This window comes from Solea solea, chromosome 18 (assembly GCF_958295425.1).
Source record: "Solea solea chromosome 18, fSolSol10.1, whole genome shotgun sequence".
NCBI classification, from domain to species: Eukaryota; Metazoa; Chordata; class Actinopteri; order Pleuronectiformes; family Soleidae; genus Solea; species Solea solea.
The window spans coordinates 5,083,089-5,103,082 of NC_081151.1; the positions used below are offsets into that span (position 1 = coordinate 5,083,089).

General features: G+C 44.5%; 1 protein-coding gene across 1 annotated transcript in view; it reads right to left on the reverse strand.

Moving 5' to 3' along the window:
* LOC131444579 (delta-like protein 4) overlaps positions 1 to 19,994 on the reverse strand; it is a 38,953-nt gene continuing 18,959 nt past the window's right edge. Inside the window, exons 12-21 of the mRNA XM_058615053.1 lie at positions 6,470 to 6,724; positions 6,126 to 6,183; positions 5,424 to 5,687; positions 4,216 to 4,276; positions 3,432 to 3,562; positions 3,125 to 3,294; positions 2,630 to 2,849; positions 1,784 to 2,534; positions 1,554 to 1,662; positions 1 to 1,464 (exon numbers count right to left, since the gene is read on the reverse strand). Of these exons, the coding sequence (XP_058471036.1) occupies positions 1,459 to 1,464; positions 1,554 to 1,662; positions 1,784 to 2,534; positions 2,630 to 2,849; positions 3,125 to 3,294; positions 3,432 to 3,562; positions 4,216 to 4,276; positions 5,424 to 5,687; positions 6,126 to 6,183; positions 6,470 to 6,724 (2,025 nt within the window). The 3' untranslated portion in view covers positions 1 to 1,458. The remainder of the gene's footprint in view (positions 1,465 to 1,553; positions 1,663 to 1,783; positions 2,535 to 2,629; positions 2,850 to 3,124; positions 3,295 to 3,431; positions 3,563 to 4,215; positions 4,277 to 5,423; positions 5,688 to 6,125; positions 6,184 to 6,469; positions 6,725 to 19,994) is intronic.

The window sequence follows — 19,994 nt, forward strand, 5'->3', positions numbered from 1 at the left end:
TACAGTAGAAAGATCACAAGGACTCTTTATTTTCCACATACAGTTACTTTCTTAAATATAGATTCCTTGGTGTGTTTTCCCCCCTACATTGCTGCCGAATTACAATACTGTCCACTGATTGATTGATTGATTGATTGATTGATTGCTAGCACACTGATTTCACATCACACGGACACAGTTGTCGTGGACATACACGGGAAAAAATAGGACTATTCTAGAATCACTATGCGACCCACACATGTACACGCGACCACCGACGACCAAATAAACAAACAGTGTACCAGATATGTATTCATTGTTTTTATATATATATATATATATATATATTTATATATACTGTAAAACAAAAAAAACCCTGACAACACTTGAAAAATAAATTCCCCTTTTTTGGAGGGGCGGGGGGGAGGGGCATCCACTTAATAAAAACAGATTCATCATACTTCTAATCTGAACATATAAATATACAGTATATACAAAATAATCTTATAAAACAACAAAAGACAAAGGGTCAGTGCTTCACTTTCTTAAATTACTAACAGAATACTAATCTTACGACGTAACAATTATTGGTTTAGTAATTTCCTCTGAAGGCGTCCTTGGTATGATAGTCACTCTTTGAGTTTCTTTGTCTTGTCTATCGAAGCTCTTGCATAAAAAGTTAAAAACAAGGCCCTGTCGATGATCGCTTTGATCCTACAGTTGTTGTTTTTGTTGTTGTTTTTTTTTTTTTTTGCTGTGCAAAGGAATCAAAGATAAGGCGGGAAAAACCATGGATTTAAGGCTGTCTGATTAAGGCTGCATACATTCCTTATATTCAAAGAAACAACAGTTGACTTGTAACAATTATTCTTCCAAAACAAATGAACCGTTTTCAGTAGTTTGTTATCCCTTTTTTTTTTTTGATTGAGCACAATGCTGATTCTTTTGTTTCTCTTGCATAGCGCGTCACAGGCCACTGAAAAAGGACAAAATAAAAAAAAAATAAAGGCTCCTTCCACCGGGGGGAGGGGGAGGGGCCTGGTTGGCAGCCGGTTGATTTGTCGATTGCTGATTACTGCAATAACACGGAGACACAGAGAGAGACAGAGAGTACGTGAAGACAGTTCCTCTTCTTTCTAACCGACCGTATCCGTCTTGGATGAACTCGGGCGGGGATTTTTTTTGATTCGGAAAAAAAAACGTCAGTGAATCGCAATAAAGTCGTTATTTGCTGCAGTTCTTGTCTCGTTCGTCAGTCTTTACATTCTCACAAAGTTTTAGTCGCTTCAGTACTATTGCATTCGACGAGTGCACCGGCTCCATCCAGTTATCAAGTTTTTTTTTTTATTTTCAAGAGCAGCAACTTTCATTTAAATAAATCCCAGTCCCTCCACACATGTAAACAGTCCAGAAGAAATCCAATGACGACGATGAATAATAACAATAATAATAATAATAATAATAATAATCTTCCTTGTATTATACCTGAAAGAGAAGACGAGACACAGATTCAGGATAAAGTCAAGTATGCAGGTCACACACACACACACACACAGATGAATTCAATCACTTACCTCAGTTGCAATGATGCATTCGTTTTTCTCCTCCGCTATTACAAACACAGACTGGTACACCGAGTCTCTGGGAGAACATATCGTCGATATTCTGCACTCTGGCCTTTCACTGAGAATCAAAAAGGAGTTTTCACGTCAGCGACCGAGCAACAAAAGGCCGTATTGACTCTTCTGCTCCAATCATTTGAAAAACACAATCGTCCATTTAGTACATTTCACGTTGCACTCACCTGTACTCTTTACTCAAATGCTTTTTGTCTCCCGTCGTCTTTTCACAGTTTTCGTCTTTGTCCAGAAGGGACAGCTCGTCCTTGTACCCTGTGGAGGTTTTATAGTCTCGGTGGTAGTGGTTGATGTGTTTGTGATTGGACTTTTCCCTGGGACAGTCCGCCTCCATGTCTATCTTTTTATTGGTGTTCTTGAGCTCCATCGTGGAGAGGAGGTTCTCCTTCTGGAAGTCGACCTTGGAGATGTTGTTCATCGTCTCCGAGTCACGCCCCTCGTCCCGCTGCTTCCTCGCGTGGCGGATCAGCGCCGCCGCCATGCAGATCAGCACCAGGACGGCGACCAGGCCTGCTCCCATGCTGATGGCGACCAAGCTCAGCTTATCACTCGACTCCCAGCCCTCGTCGGGGCGGGGCGTGTTGGCGGAGGGCACGACGTCGTCGTCGTCAGACTGGCACTGGGGTCCGGTGAAATGGGCGGGGCAGACGCAGGTGGGTTGGCCTTTATCTCCCACGACGCAAGTCCCGCCGTTCAGGCAGCGGAGAGAAGCACAGAGGTCCGTCGGCCTGTCGCAGTGACGGCCCGTGTACCCGGGCGGGCACGTGCACGTGTAGTCATTCATGCGGTCTACGCACGTGGAGCCGTTGGCGCAGGGGTTCCTGGCGCACTCGTCGACGTTGATTTCGCAGCGCAGTCCCGTGAAGCCCGAGCGACAGCTGCACAGTCGGAGGTTGCCGCGCACCACGCAGTGTCCGCCTGCACAAAAGCAACACAAAACAACGTTTCCTCACACGAGCATGGAGAAACAACACGGCACTATTTGGTTTCTATATACATCCATGATGAATTACCGTTGGTGCATTTCAGTGAGGTACATTTGTCCACCTTCTTCTCGCAGTTGAGTCCAGTGTATCCTGCTGGACACTCACATATGTAACTGTTGCCGTTATTCCTCTCGATGCACTTGCCGCGCTGGAAGCAGGGCGCGTCGGCGCAGGTCAGCACCTTGTTTTCACAGCGCGTGCCTTCGAACCCTGGCGGGCAAACACACCCGTAACCGTTCTCCGAGTCCTGCAGAGAAAGAGAGAGAGAGAGAAAAGATATAAACCTTATCAAAAAAGCTCCCTGTCAGATGTTTTTTTTATTCGTATCCTGTCCGAGACTGCCCCAGCGAACCCTATTATCCCAGTTTGGCTTCTATTTACAGTGTGTGGCCTGTGAACTGGGTCACGTACTGACTTGACAATCGATAGCATCCTCCTGGAGCGGCAGATAGACGGGGGGAAAAAACAAAAACAGGAAGGCCTGTGTTGTGGGAAAGGAGAGCGAGAGACTTCCGCACTCACCACGCAGTGGCCTCCGTTGTGACAGGGCTGGCTGTCACACTCCCTGACCTCTGAGTCACAGTTAACCCCGGTGAAACCTGGCAGGCAGGTGCAGGTGTAGCTGCCGTGGCCTGTGTTCAAGCACGTGGCCCCGTTGGCACAGGGTTTATGATGAGTGCAGTAGTTAAGGTCTGCAAACAAGAGGGAAAACCAGAGAGAGGCGGCAGGTTTTTATTTACACTGCTAACATTTCACACCACTCACACTGTTTTGCTTTTTCACCTTCTCGCCGCTTATGGAGGGGGGGGGGGGGGAAATTGTTACACACCTTGGTCACAGAAGATGCCTCCCCAGCCTTCTTTGCAGGTGCACTGCCACGGCTCTGCACAGGTACCATGTTTACAGGACGGATGGAGTTTACACACATCACAGAAGAGTCCCTGCCAGCCCTCTCTGCACCTGTTCACACACACAACACAGCACAAACATGACTGCCGGCTCACACTCTGCTGCTTATAGAAGTCATTTCATGACAGTGATCCATCGGTTTTATCTGTAATAGAGTCTTTGTAAGAAGAGCCCACTGAACAATATTAAGTGTTCTTGTTTGTTGTGGCACAAACAGAGGTGAAAGGTTTTATTGTGCAACATTAATAACGTGATTTAAAAATGATTGTGTCACTTTAGTTTGCCATTGTTTCATGGAATGACTAAAAAAAGCAGAATTAGGGCCACATGTGAAGACATTTAAAGGAAAAAATAAATAGAACAGCATGAATCTCAGAATTCTGATTTTTTCTTTAATCTCAGAATTCTGACTTTCTTTAATCTCAGAATTCTGACTTTTTCTTTAATCTCAGAATTCTGACTTCAATCTCAGAATTCTGACTTTAATCTCAGAATGTTTTACATGTTGCCCTAATCCTCTTCCATAAACCAGTTTTAACACAAACTTGAGTGTATGGTTATCTTAGTAAATAAACAAGCACACTAGCACAAAAATTGCCACTCTAACATGTTTTTCTCCACATTAATAATAAGTGGAGGTGCCCCCTTTCCACTTGCCCCCCTGAAATATCTATGAACACTCCTGCTGATTGTTAAATACTTACTTGCACTCTCCAGGCAAAGTGCAGTTTCCATGCCTTTCACTGCAGCCATCAAGGCAGATTGCTAAAAAAAAAAAGAAAGAAAGAAAGAAAAAAAACATGTTTAATGTTAAAATTCCTTATAAAACATTTATATAACACCATTTGTTGCCCTCTGTGTGACTCTGTGTGCTTGTGAAACGAGTGGTTAGCGCGCGCGCGCGCAGCAGCAGCAGATGCTCGTCTTCAGAAAAAGCGGGACAGCTGCCCCATTGTTATCGGCGGCGCTGCTCGAGCTCCGTTTGCAGCTGCTGCTGCTTCTGCGCTGCACCTTAACAATAGAGGGCCGCAATTTAGTGGCGCGTGGCGGGCGATAATGCCGCGATTAACCCCGGCGCGTGCTGCTGGGCGACCGCAGCCCTGGATTAAACTGTTGGCGCCCGCAGAGAGAGTGCGACAGGCGGCGTGTGTATCTTCAAATTTCACCTCATGTCTTAGTGTGCCTTTGCCCAGCAGCCATTTTGGCAGGTGGGCAGCAGGAGAGTCACAGGTGTAAATGATCAAATGAAGGAGCTTCCTCACTTTCATGTGATCATTAACACCTGTGTTTTCCTGTTAACACCTGAGGTTCAGAAACAGGTAAAACAACTATAAATGTCGTATAAGCGTCTCATTCTCACTATTTACAAAATATTTTAAAAAAAGTCAGGTTGCAAGCTCATTTGCTGGTTTCTATCTATCAACACATAGGCTCATACAATAGGCTTTTCTCACAATTCTGACTTTAATCTCACAATTCATGCTGTTTTATTATTTATTTATTTTTTTTACATGTGACCCTAATAGCATAGCTTTAACACAAACTTGAGTGTATGGTTATTAAAATAAATGATTAACTATAAATTCCTCTCATACTCATATTTTCAAAATAAAGTTACATTGTTGAAATATCATTTTCTGGTTTCTATCCATCAACACTTCCTCAGAATTCTGACTTTAATCTCAGAATTCCTGCTTCTTCTTTTTTTTTTTTCTACATGTGACCCTAATACTCTTCCGTAAACCACAGTTTTAGCACAAACTTAAGTGTATGGTTATTTATTCTTTCCACATTAACAGGCTGTGCTCTGTTAGGTGTAACCGACTTCGTTCAGGGCCAGTGCAGACAGACCCACGTGACCTTTAATCACAAAAGAAAAGTGTCCATATGGTGTCTTTACTCTGGTGCTTACGTTCTTGGCAGTATTCTCCCTTCCATCCCGGGCGACAGGCTTTTTGCCCGTCGGGGCTGCAGGTGTAGTGGCCAAAATGGTCGTCTCTTGGAGTGCATTTTATGGAACAAGTGTCCCCGTAGTAATTGTCATTGCAGATGAAGCGGTATGAGTACCTTAGCTCCGTCTGCGTCCCGCTCGGCACATCCTGGGACCACTCAAGCCCTATTCCCAACTGTCTTTGGATGGCAAAAGAGCTAATCAAGAAATCGGGGTTGGTGGTGTCTGTGGAGGACAATTAAACAAAAAAAAAAGTTTATTATCATGAGACGTCCTGACGAAAAAGGTGTAAAACCCAGGAAAAGGCTGTCATGAGATTTTTTTTTTTTTTTGGCAAGGCTCCATGTTCTCACTAAGGCCCCCGCACACACTTTCCCATGATGCATGCCAAAAATAAAAACAAGGGGAAGTGCAATTGTTGTTTGACGCTAAAGAATCGCCTTGTGACTCATAAACACGCAGATCCATGATGCTGAGAATCCCAGGTGCATTTGGCAGCTCTTACCGCTTTAAGTCATTGTTGTTGTTATTATTAGTGCACAGCACAGGGTTACAATAAGGTGACAAGCAAGGGGAAGAAGAAGCAGCCATGTTACTGTATGTAGGTGTATACGTGCGGCATATCGCCCTCTAGTGGTGAATAAATAGAGTGCATGTCCTCACCTCCAGGTGGGTCCGCTGCAGGAGAATACCAAGCTTCAATGACTAACGAGAAAGCACCCTGTTGGACACAGACAGGAAATAAACATTTCAACATTTCATCTTATATAGAAAATATAAAATGCAGTTATTATTTTCCACTTATTTTCAAATGTAGAAGATAAGAAACCACTTAATGTTTGATTTACAACTTGATATCATCTAATATCACCACTTCTGTGCTATCTAGTTAATTCAAATGAATGAATGAGGTGTGTCATTTGACAGATTTTGATTGAATTAAGAAGAATAAATGATTTTCCCCTGTAAGGAAGTGTGATTTTCCTGGAGAGGACAGGTGCTCTTACCGGCCAGGCGCCGTTGAGCGGCAGACGCAGCCTGGCGTCCCGCTGCTGGATGCTGAAGGTGTCGCTGCCCAGAACAGGTGTGGCGACCTCGCCAAATATGCAGTCTCCGGGCGACACCACCTTCTGGAAGTTCTTCAAGCAAACCCTGAAATAAGTCCTGCAGCCGCTCATGCTGCACCGGAGTCCGTTCGCCAGCAAACCTCGCGTATTCTGAAAGTGATGGAGATCGAGCTCGAACACACCTGATCCCAGAACCTACAAGGATACAAAGAGTGAGCAACACAGGACAGTGGAGTAAAAGTAAAGCCAGTGATTTCCCTTCATTGAGGAAGAAAAAGGAGGGGTGAAAATACCTGAGTAAATAATAATATAACTATTGTGAAGACAGACGTGAACCAAACGGCCATCCTTTAGGGTTTAATGTGCGTATCCTTAAAAAACTGTCCTCCCTCAAAAAAACGCTCCTAATCCAAAAGTGACAGCAAATGAAAATTGTCAGAATAAATATAATCCTCAGCAGCGTGCGGGACAAAAAATCCAGCTCCACGATCCGTATCCAGGGAGAAGAAGAAGGAGAAGGGAGAAAAAAAAGTTGCAAAAGACCCGAGTTATCCAGTGATGGCGAGAGGTTAGACAAATATCAGTAACGTCAATATCCACAAGTGAGTCATTCTGCGGTCTTTGTGTTGCCCATCCATCGTGCCGGTCACAGTTGGATTGAGTTCGCTGTGCTGATGCGAGGCTCGTGCTGCCGGCGGTGATGCGAGCGTGTGTCGGAGCATCAGCGCACAGTGACTCCCAGTGAGGGGGGCTTGACGTCCCTCCCTGGTTATATACCGCAGTGTGGTGGTGTCACTACAGACACTGTCCGTCAGTAAACACCGCCCACCCTCCTCCTCCTCCTCCTCCTCCTCCCCACCCACCTTATCTCTGCTTTGGACTAAAGCATCAGCAGCACTCATCATTTTTGGAGGAGATGGTCTTTTTTTATATATATACCTGGTTCACAAAAAACACTTTTCTGTTGCTTCTATGCAGATTTTTATCATTGATTATAGATTAAAAACATTGTGTTAAATGCAGTAACAATAACTGGAATATAAAAAAAAAAAAACAATCAGGAGTTGGTGCCAAAGCTTTGTGCGCGTCTTTACGCGCCTTTTACGCGCTCCATTTTACAGCCTCTCTGTTGTTTATTTTAGATGGAGAAGATAAAAATGAAGATAACCTAACAGCTGTATGCTAATGCTCACACTGGAGCCCACAAAAAGACTGACTGTATAAAAATAGACCGTTTTAGGAGGAAAAGCTTGTGCCTTTTATACAGAAACACACATACACATGATGTGCAGTACATGCATTCTGTGTTGCACACATGGTGGAGAATGGCCCATTATTTTTAGTTTAAATTACTGTTTATTATTCTTGAGTATAATACCATAACAAGTGAAGGCGCCCAGCTGTTCAGGCACTCTAATCCTAATCATAACTCATAATACCCTCAATTGAAAGCCCATTTGTATGAATTAAAGTCAAGATCGTATCCCTCATGTGGCCGTAACCGTGTTTGTTGAACTAGCGTCCACTCGGGTCAGTTGGAATAACTTTCTTCTCCTTTCATGTGCAAGAATTATTGTTCCAGGAGAGGGGAAAAGACAAATGGACTGGAAACAGTATATAAAATCTGCTGTGCAAATAAATTCAAATGCCATATGCTGGGCACAGGCATTGTTGCCTTTATCAGCGCTGCAGCAGGCCAACTTGTCTGGGAGGATTTACAGTGAGGGAACAGGATTTAGGACGTGTTCCCTGGCCATGAAGGTGTGTGTGGCTGTGCTGCTCTCCTGCCGAGATGACTTCATATCCAACATCCCCCCCCCCCCCCCCCCCCCCCCAAACCTTTTGACTTTTAGGTTTGAGGTTCCATATTAGAGCAGAGACAATGGACTATTGAGTCTGGAGCAGTGTGAGTAAGAGGCCCGGACATCTCACAGCTCTGCTCTCTGTTCCCACCATTGAATCACACAGATATTGTGGAGGATCAATGCAGCCTTGTTACAATGATTTAACCCTGTATTACTAAAATCACTTTTATGAGGCATATATGGACTTTGTAGCTCCATCAATCTTAAGAGAGAGAGGAGTAATGGTGCTCCTGCCATTCCACATCAAAAACATCCATACACTTTAATATTTGATGGACTATGGTTAAGGTTTCCCAACTGCAGCTCAGGTTACAATTCCTTGTAAAGCCTGGGACTGAGCTAAACAAGCAGCAATGCTCGAATTGGACCGTCTTGAAGATCCAGCGAAGGAAAACATTGGCTTGGTTCAGATGTGGTGATGCACGCAAGAGGCATTCTTAATATTTACATATCAATCTCCTGATTTTATAGGGTTTTTTGTTTTATTTTATTATTATTTTTTTGCATATAAATACCCAGAAGACCTGGCCCGAATTAACATTTCAGTCCTGAGCTTAGTATGAGTTATTTACTCTTGGCCAACTCAAACACTAATACTCTTTTTCTGCTGCACGGCTGTAGAATAAACACACGCAGCCTTGGAAACAAACACCGGCCCCAGCACAGCTTTCTTTTGTTTGCAGTCTTGTGTAGAGAGCATCATTTTTCTTTGTGACAGTGTTTTGTGAAGCTGATTTCTGATTGCAAACCCTAATAATAACATTTTTACTGGAAAATGAAGAAGTATGACTGGAGCTGTCTGCAATTGTTCTTTTTCTATGGTTTTTATTCCCAGGATAAAGTTATTGCATTTTAGCTGCAGAATCATCAAGAAACTTTTGGACTCCGTGCTTCTCTCCTGAGCCACTGAATCACTCACTCACACATTTACTCAAAATACACTCCACCGACATATTGTTGACACTCTTGTTTTTCCAAAACACACATCTCTGTCCCTCATCAATTCACCAGGGACCAAAGAACATTATAATGAAGTTGTCCTCTGCTAAATGTCAATATCTATTTACTGTTCACGTACAGTGGAGAGTAAAATACTAAAACATTGACATAAGAACACAACGAGTGTGGGTTATTTTACGGAGGATAGTATAGTCCTTCTTCTCAGTAGTATTTTTGTGTTTCCTTCGATTCACTTATTTGTCCCTCAGGCTTTATCTCGGTTTGGTCCTGCTCTGGCCACTGTTTCACTATGACCAACAATGTGGGGAAGTGTAGTAGGAAATTAGCCACAAAGCTAACAGATGGCACTTTTTTTTTTTTTTGTGCCGAAATCTGTGCCGTTTAATGCGCGGCAGTTTAACACTCCTTTACAGCACAATTGATCTCTATGCCTCAATCTGTCAGGCCAATCAATGGGTCTTTTGATGGTCACTTCCAATGGATGCGAGGCGTCTGAGCACGTCGCCCTCAGAGGGGCCTGCGTCAATTCTCATCACTCACAGCACCATGTACAGTCAGACGAAGAGAAACCTGTCCTCAGACTTTTAAGTGATATCCAGAGATCATTTTTAAAGGATTAAATTCCAAATTCTACAGACAAAACATGACATGGCATATAGCTCAGTTAATGTGTCCCTCTTGTTCCTAAAAGTGATTGCTAATCGGCGTATGTTTGCAAGCTTTCCAACATGTGCGATACATTAGCTAAATGTAACCAAGGACGTCTGCTTTCACTCATTTCAAGCCCCTAAAACTTCAGCTGACATTGGGTGGGATTCTGTGCTCCTGACATTCGACGTTACATGTGTAATAAGAGCCCTGTGGCCTGTTGTGGAACTTTCCAGCCACCCTGTTGTTAAACTGTTGACAAAACACCGCCGTGTCAGCACTCCTCTACCCTTACAGTGCAACCAACAACACACTTAGGTTACTGGCATCACGTCGTGATGCGTGCAGGTGTCACTTCACCGGAGTAAAGACGCTGGGTCACTGAAAAGACGTATGACGGACGGCTGAGCCCTGACATCATTTGCGCCCTGGGCCGTAATTTATGGCTCAACAGCATAGTTTTTTTTTTTAAATGGTCTGATTAGGCTGCAGTGCATAAATTGTCAGGTTGTGCTGAGGCCATGTGTGTCACAGCTGTCTGTGTGCCGGTGTGCCAAGACGCAGCAGTGTCTATGTCCCTCCCAAACAGACGAAACAACTACTTGTTCAGTGATCAATATTGATCCCAACAGACGAGCTCCACCTTTGACACATGGACTGTGGCATCGCCACATCTGTCGCCGTACCCTTTGCCCCATCCGACGCATTTCCACTTTTTAGTGTCCTTTTCTGTCATTGTCCTCCTGTTACTGCACATTGTTTTGCACTCGGTGAGAAAATAAATATGTGAAGGACACTCCCAGGCACGGCACACGAAAAAGACAAACACGTTACAAGGGTTTCTTGAATGATTACCAGCACAGGGTCTGATTGTGTGTGTGTGTGTGTGTTTGGAAGAAGCCTTAAGGAAATCCTCCCCTCGCCAGAGTCAAAGCATCATCGCTTTTTTACGCAAGACAAAACCTCCCGGCAGGAAAAGGAAAGAGATAAATGGAAGAGAGGGAAGAGCGTGCTGGTGTGAAGAGGGCTGTTAAAACCCCACCAGTCCAGCCAATCAGGAAAAACATCCTGAGACGATGGGTCCTCGGGCTTCACTTGCTCCCCTAAGTCACCCACTAATCTACCTGTTAATGTGAGGTGTGAACAGGTGCACGGCTTTTTATGTGCTGCACAGTGAAAGTGGTTGTGGCAGCACGGACAAAGACGCGCGTTTAAACAGCTCCTGTTACTCGCCCTGCTTTGTGAACCGTGTGTGTGTGTGGGGGGGGGGGGGAAACTCCATCAAAGTAACAGCCAATACTGTATTAATCTTCAAGGTCGCAAGGGTCTCGGCCTCGGTGTCTCCATACAGGAAACTCAGCAAATCACGGAACACCATCAGCGTCATTAACGTCTTGTAATTCCACCTTGGCATGCCAAGCCGTTAGATGCTGTGGTTTGGTTTGATAAGAGCCTGTGATCCAGAGACTTAATGATCTCTTATCTGCGGTTCCTCCTCCACTTCCTGAGCGGGGCCACATGACCTGGAGTACACAACACTTTTCTTACTGTTTATTTATACAGACAAACAGAATTATTTTAGGAAGGCATTTTGTTTTTTCCCCCCTACAGACGCTTTGAAATTCCTCTAAATCCGTCTCCTGTTTTAGTTTATGCACGAGCAGACGTCCCACCTGAATATTCAGTTAAATGGTTCTTGTGGTTATGTTTGAGAAAATTGCTCACGGATTTGAAGGGAACATGAAAACTCTCAGAAATCCAACTTTTCTGTACCTGTGCCAGGACCCCCCCCCCCCACACCTTTCCGCAGCAATCACGGCAAAACGTGACCGAGTGTCTCAACTCCACGTCGTCCCATGAACTGTGTCTGACCCCATAACTGCTCGCTGTGTACATACAACACAAACCCATCTCCACTCTGCAGGACAAACAACAGATTCAAACCCTTTTGTGTGGAGTGATTGTTATCCAAGTCAGCAAACATAAGGCCTGCGCGTCGCGTTAACACAAGTGTTGTGCACAGATGGAACATGTATACACTTCCACGGCCAGTTTGTGTTCCTGTGGCTAATGACTTAGTGGGCTTCACGCCATGTTTGACATCATTCAGACCTCTGTCCATCCCTCAGCCAACCTCGCACAGAGACAACGGCACGGGGGCTGACCGGGCGCCGGGTGATTAATTCGCTCAGCGATGAGGAGTTGTGGACGCAGCCTGTTTCTCTAGTAAAGGCTCATTTAGGCGGGATCCTCACAGAAGCGACCGTGTCAAAGGGCTTAGTGTATACAGTGATGAATATGTTTTCACAGGGCCTATAGTGGGCTGCAGCGGTGATGCCTGAGGCCTGAGGCCTGAAATCAGGCCTGCGGCACAGGAGGAGATGGCCTAATGGCTGCAGAGTGTTGTTCCAGCGTAACCCCTCGTCCGTCCGTCCCCCGATTCCCAAGTTGCCGTAAATCCTTACCCCTCTGATTTGGCTCTCATAGGCAATTTTCATGTCTCCAATATTTGACATCTTTCACAAGAACTCTGCGTTCTTTTCACATCCAATCATTTTTGAAATGGTCGCATTTTGACAAGAGATTTCTCCCATTTGTGGGAAAATGGCAGCGCGTCAGAGGAACGATTCTTCATCACGCGTGAATATTTTTTTCATCAAAGCGGGAGCGTTTGTAATGGATGTATATGACCAGTTAAATATGCCAGGAAAATTAATCTCTCTCTTCAGGGTCTGTGTTTCTCGCCGCGATGATTTATTAGCTAAAGTGATGGATGACGCTGATAATATGAGTGCAGACACAGCACATTTGAGAGGCTGTAATTTGTTTGTACTGCAGCCCTGTGCTCTATGAGATGGACTAAATGCTGTGATGGCAACCATTTTACATATGGGTCTCATGACACAGCTATACTTAGCCAAAAAAAGGGAAAACATTTCTCATAATAACTCCTTTGCTGGGAAAATTTAAAGCATGTGCAAAGGGATACGAAAGTCTTCAGTGTGTTACGAACCACCTTGCCAAATTTAAATGATTAAAAAAGTACCTTAAGATACAGTGAGGACAAAATAATAAATAATAGAAATAGTAAATAACTATGGCTAGTTCCACAAACATGTAAGAGAAGTTGCTGTGGTCCCCACCGAGGTTATTATAGTATATACGAAAACTAATGAAATAATAAAACTAAAGTTGAGATACTGAAAATGTGCTTAGTTTTTGTCTTTGTAAATTAATTCGATACCCTAACCCTTTTAGGTTCTTATGAAGTGTATTTTTTTTTTTTGTGTTTGAGACGCGATACTTATCACCTTTTTGAACCTCGCACCTGGCAAATACTCCATATCACAAAAAAACTAGCACTAAAAACTAGCAAACCCGCTCTAAAAACAAACTCAAACTGACTCATTTCAAAAACAAAAAGTCAAAACTAAATCAAAATCTAAAACTAATGAAAAATCCAAAACTATTAGAACCTTGGTCCCCACTAAAGTATGTTTGTATGTAACTTCCTGATGCACCACACACACACTTACAATACACGCTTTACTGCAGATCAAAGCAAGTGAACGTCACTGTTCTCCAGTGTTTGTACAGAATATAAACGCAAATACTAAATGCAAAAAAGTGCAGCGTTACTATCCGATTTCCAAGTCAGCGTTACTAGCCTTTTTAATAGCAGCCATTTACACACAAATAATCAAATTGGGCACAGGTGTCACTGACGACCTTAACGATGCCTCTGTTTCAGGAAGTTTAAAATTGGACGACGTCATCAACATCTTTGCTTTTCCACATCTGTGCAAATCTTCAATGAAATGACCAGAAATATGAAATACAGTCATCTGTACGAAGCCGAGAAGAATTTGACATCATTTGCAATATTGTAACGCCATTAAAGTGCTCACAAGCGCTGTATAATATGTTGGAGCCGATAAGGGTCTGAGAGAGCAGCAGTGTGTACCCTCTCACGGTAATTACAATCACGGCACTTTGAGAAGCTTTAGCCCCCGAGGAGCATTCAGCCGACCTGTCACACAATACAACTCGCCTAGTCTTTCATCCGTGTGGCCAAATGCTGGCTCCACACCACATGGTACAGTCCGGCGAGGTGTGGTATGGTCACTTATGGAGGAGAATTGATTTGTGCATGTGGGTGGGATGAGGGTTTTATTTTTTTTTTAAGGCTTTGTTTGCTTTTGTTGACAGTTAGGCCTCTGGTTGCAGCAGTGACAAGTGCCCATTGGTCACTGTGTGTCACCCACTCAGCAAACAGCCGTTACCCTCCGCCCTCCACCTCCCGAACCTCTCACCCTCACCCCCATCCTCGGCCTTACCCCAAGCCTGGGAGCGGAATTCTGGGAACGTTTTTCCATGTGAAATGCCGAGGTCCAGTCGAGGGGTGTGACGCCAGTGCATTGTTCGGACGGCAAAAAGAGGAACTGCTTGTGATGAGGCCAATTCCTGTTGGTCCCAAAAAAACAGGCACTTTCTCACACCAACTTCCTTCCTCATTGGACAGCACAAAGCAATCCCAGACCAACCAGCAAAGAGAAAAAGAAAGAGAAGGGAAAAAAGAGCAGGAGGAGAGTTGTGGATAACCTGCATGTGCAGGTTTTGTGTCTGCAGTTGCAAACAGATTTTTTTTCTGCAGTCTCCAGAATTCACCCGACTGTCGCTTTAAAAGGTTTAAAAGGTCCTTTATCTACAACCACAGGTCCTTGCAAAAAAATGCATTATGCACCATTATGCATGTTATCTAGTGACAAACAAGCAACACGGTCTCATCTTTACTGCCCGTTTGACCGTCATCACGCGGCGTTTTTACTGAAAAGCAGCGGCGACTGTGGGTCAGACTCTGCACGCTTTGGCTGCGGATGATACTTTTTACGAAAGCTGCTGGAGACAGATGGATAAAACAGAGAAGGAAAGCATGTGAGGAGGCCGGCGAGGCTCGACAAGTTGAGAGAGCAGGACTCAGGAAGCACCTGTCCGCGTGGAGAGCTGCGCATTTATCTGACCCCACTCACATCAGGTGGTTTCCTTGTTTACAGTATCTCCCCCTCTGCTCTCTGTGGCCCCGCCCCTATTGGCTGAGCTTGGCCACTCCTTTTCCCACCACATCCATTGATCTTAAGAAGGCTTGCAACTCGGGAGGTTTGCTGGCAAATGTTGGGACTCATTCAATGAGCTAAAACGTCCAAGCACTGTCTGACCTCTCACCTCTGTCCTCACAACACAAACACTGCAGCCTTGACGACTACCTTCCTTTTCCTCCTCGTGCCTATACTTGGAAAACAAGTAGGCTCGTCAATTAGCCTGACCGATAACCTTGATCCCGCTGGCCTGCGTGTCACCTGTATTGCTCAACTCTAACCCAGCTGGCAAGATTTAAACCCTGTTCTGGCTGCAGAATGTCAGGGTTTTCAAAAATGTTTTCATGCACTGGTTTCTGGTTATTTGTTCTTCCAGGAATCCTACTGGGACGGTGTTTTTCCTCTTGCTGCAAAAAAGCATTTTAAATCACAATGTCACCGCGTTGTTCTGCTGAATGCTGAATGTTTCCCTTACCCCCGATGATATAATTATAGTTAAAAAGCTGCTTAGCATGCATGGTGATAACCGCAGGTGGGCCAAGCACAGGTGCTGCCTGTAATTACACCACGCGTGAGGTCGAGATAACGATTATCTGGGCTAAATACATGTAATCAACAGCTACAGATGCAAATTCAATGTTTTAATCAAATGCTTTTTTTCCCCCCCTCACTATAGGACACAGAGGAAGAGAGGGAATATTCTCCAAGTGTCCGAGTCTTATTCCAGCTGCCCCATCACGTCAGTAGACATGTGTTTGTCCTGGCACAGATCTGGCTGGTCTGACATCACACACTAACGTCCAGCCAAGTAGATCGCAGACTTTTAAAAACAGGATCCCGAATTTCACGTCAGCCAGCTGAGTTATGACTCAGTGAAATTGTCCCCGGCAGAAGACGACAGTCGGTTATGGAGCATTTCCATAAACAAAGAGAAGACACTTGAGGTTTAAAGGAATACTTCACCGATTTCCCAACCTCAGTTTCCCGTGAGTTGAGAAACATCTTCATTCTTTTCTTTCAGTTTTACTTTAACTTAAATAATGCACAATAGCATTAAGCGCCCCCCCCCCCTTTCTTTTGTACTGCAGCCCTCTGTGTGGCCTTTCAGTGGCCCTACTGTCCTTACTATCTTGTTATCTCAGCGAGTGTTTCCTGCGAGCACCTCACTCTTCTCTAGGACATGTGGTAGAGCTTGCGCTGCGCTACGTCCGCGGGGCATTGTTCTCCCACAGTTTGACCACCGTAAATTAGCTGGAAACGATTTGTCAGACATAAGAAGGGGGGTGGGAGGGGGAGCCAGGAAAGGGGGGGGGGGGACCAACAACAACTAAAAATCAGGGCCCTGATGTGGCCCCTGCACTGAACCATACATTGAACAGATAAGTTAATGGTCTCTATAATTGCTGCAATTCAAGCTATTTAGAAAAATATTATCCAGAGCACTCGGCAATCGGCTAACTGGAAGAAATATTTGAATTTTTTCCTTCAGGCATGTTTCCATATTTATCACTTTTTTGGTGACTAGTTAGTGAGAAAGGTAAACTGAAAAAATAACAAAGGCATTTACCGCTATGATTCAAATGGAAACCAACAATTTGTCGAGAGGAAGTGGCACGATTAGGAAATGTATATATTTGCCAGCAACACTTCCCTGTTGACGAAATGAAAAGTGTGTTTATTTGAAACTGTTGGACGACCCGCCCCTGTTTATTCCGCAGGCCGATTCCGACTGAACATCAGCACGACCCCCTTTTTCTTTCTTTTTTTTTAATGAGGGAATTCCTGAACATCAGAGGATGTCTCACGCACATCCTGGCCCTTAATCAGCCGCCGCGCTCTCACCTATATCACCAAGGTCACGCAACGGTGACCCTCTCCTGCGAGAGGTGACACATCCTTTTACTCCTTATGGGTCTCAGGGAAGCCACAGAAATACACCCCACACACACACACACACACACACACACACACTGCAACCCCAGACTCAAACGTCCTTAGTGAGAAATTTTATAAAACTATGCCTTTCCATCACGTTCCTCCCTATACCATCTCCTTAGGGGATCCTGCTGTCACAACCAATGTTCCCATGGATTGAAATGACCCCCGGGGACGCTGAGATTGACAGTGAGCAGAGGGGGACCAGGAATTAAAAGTCTCTAAAGAGTCAAGAGGCTCGTCAGAGGAGCAAGAATAAAAAAAAAAACATGCCGTAAAGTAAGCTCATAACATCAGCATGGCCTTCACTGTGACGTGGGAACCCCTCACCCCTCTGGACAGGGACAGTAGGGATGCGTCACCCGTGGGGCAGCTGGGTCACTCACTGCTACCTCATGCCAGGCAGAGTTATGCCTGGGAACCGACGACGGCGAGCTCACAAGCTCAAGATCAGCCGACGCGGAACCTCACGCGGCTTTTGATACGAGGCCAAATAAGTAACCGTTTTGCAATAAGTGCTTTGATAAGGAAATGCTTCAAGGCGAGGGAAAGGGGACGCTGGCAGTCATCAGGGGCATGAAAAATGACTGTGATTCAGTATGAAAACAACTTCCCCCCCCCCTCTGTAAAATAACAGTATTCCTCCTGAAGTGTAGGGGAAATCAGAAGGAAGTTCCTCCCTTAACGCAGAGAGCAGCGTAGATTATTTATGCAAAGCTAAGCATGTTTGCTTTAAATTATGTCACAATGCTACCTCTCTAATTTGGGATGATTGTGCATTTGTTAAGCTCTGCATCGCTTGATTTTCTTATCAGCAGAGATTTAGCCTTGGGGACCAGAAAAAAAAAACACAACTTCAAATTGTAGATAATCAACAGAACAAATGGCATGCTGTATTTAAGGTCGAGTAGCATATCATTTAACTCTTTTACTTAAGCTTTTGAAAGCAGGGTGTGTCCTGTGTGGACAGCAGAATAAAGCTTACTATTAAAACAAGTGTTTCGCACCAGGTGCGTCTGCTGAAGAGACAGAGATTCAGGGGACATTGACGACTACAGTGACTCAGGGCTCTTGAGACATGGTCAGATGCCAAAACAAAGATTAAAAGACGATGAAGGGCAGTCTTTTTGTTTAGTTTTTCCCTGGTTTCACAGGTTATAATACTTTTTTTTTGAATGTGCGCTTATGACGTCTTGTAAATGAACCTCTACTACTATACAATAAATCTGCATCATACACTTTGTTTGCATTATTATGCGACGGTTTGTGCTATCGGACAAATTGCAATGGTTTGTGAGAGCTGAGACAGCTAAGCCAACGTGTTTGGGTTATTACGGTAATATTACGGTAAATAAAAACCTGTCCATAGTTTCCATCTTTTTGGCCTTTTTTTGCACATTGAGAGACAAAGACTTCTACATTTCTTTTTCTTCATTTTAAATTGCAGTAAATTGTCAGTTAATGCCAGATATTGAAAGTTATTCTAGAAAAAGGGGCAAAAGCACTTAGTTACAGGGCATTTTCCCGGCCCTATTTATGGTTAAAATAAGCCGTAAAAGGTCGAGACAGACATCTTGAGGTTTAGGTTTTAAAGGGTTAAAATACATATTGTATCAATAAAGTGCAGAGTCAGCGCCGACTACAGTGGTTTCCAGTCACGACACACACTGCGTGTGTAAATCTAAAACATGATCCGACGTATAGTCTGACCTGACGGACGTGTCAGAGGAGCATTAGTGTCATTTAACTTCCAAAGCGCAGACAGCATGTCATGGGAGCAACAGATAAGCATTCAGGTTGGTTCCTGTTTGTCCTGTGGGAAAGTGTGGCTCCTGATTCCTTGCCGTGGCTGCTGGTAAACCTATCAGGGCACAAAGGAGAACAGGACCCTCTGTAGACAATATGGCTCCTCCTCAGACAATAAGGCTCTCCTCTGGACAGGGGACATTGTGTGGGAATGCTGAGAAGTGCTGATTTTTGAGTCAGCTCGTTGGGACGCGCTTAACACCGGATGCGATCATTCAAACACACCTTTTAAACATATGTTTAATACTGTTTGAGTAAAAAGGCACAAGAGAAGAAAACAGCACTTTGCATGTAACGGTGTCACGCGGCTATAAAAATCCTGCTGACATGAGACTTACTGAAACTCAAGACCCCCGCTGTCATTTTGTCTGTGACACAAAAGCGATTTGGAAATTGTGTCATTTCCCTTCCAATTCTACACCCATTCCCCCCCCCCCCCCCCCCCCCCCCCCCACACACATACACACTCACATATGGGTGTCATCGCCCGGTGTGGCTCAGAGAATTGCAGGGGTTTGTTGCTATCAGACATCACAATGCTCATTGTTCTACTGACAGCCGGGAAATAATGCATGAAAGACTGATATATGAGTGATATTAACAGTGAGTTATGGTTGTGTGTGTGTGTGTGTGAGGTAGGGAAGAGCTCTTTCTGTTTCGCGTCATGATGTCACTGTGACCCACTCCACTACAGTACTCTGTTTCCCACAGCCGCGAGCCTCTGCACAAGTTGACACAGCTACCTGTGACCAATCCACCTCCCTCCCTCCCTCCCTCCCTCTTCAGATTAAAGTCAAACCTGGAAACCATTTTGCCTCCCTCTCTCTCTCTTTTCCTTTTTTTTCCCCTTCCCCTCTGAAGCCCTCATAATGACAGGAAAGTGCTCTGGCCCTGCTGCCACAGAGAGTGAAGGCACAAGCTTGATGGGAAACTGTGAGCCTTGACAAAAATGTCTCCTTTTAGGGCTCTGCGAGCTCCGCTACACCCACACACTGCAACCATAAATTAAAAAATACACGAAAAAGCATGTGGCCCTTATCTGTATTTACACAATATAAAGTATTTTTGTTTCGCGAGGAAGAATGAGAACGAGTCTCTCTGGAGCCTCGAGTGGAAGTCAACTTGAACTTGTTTTCTAATTTGTTTCTTCAAATT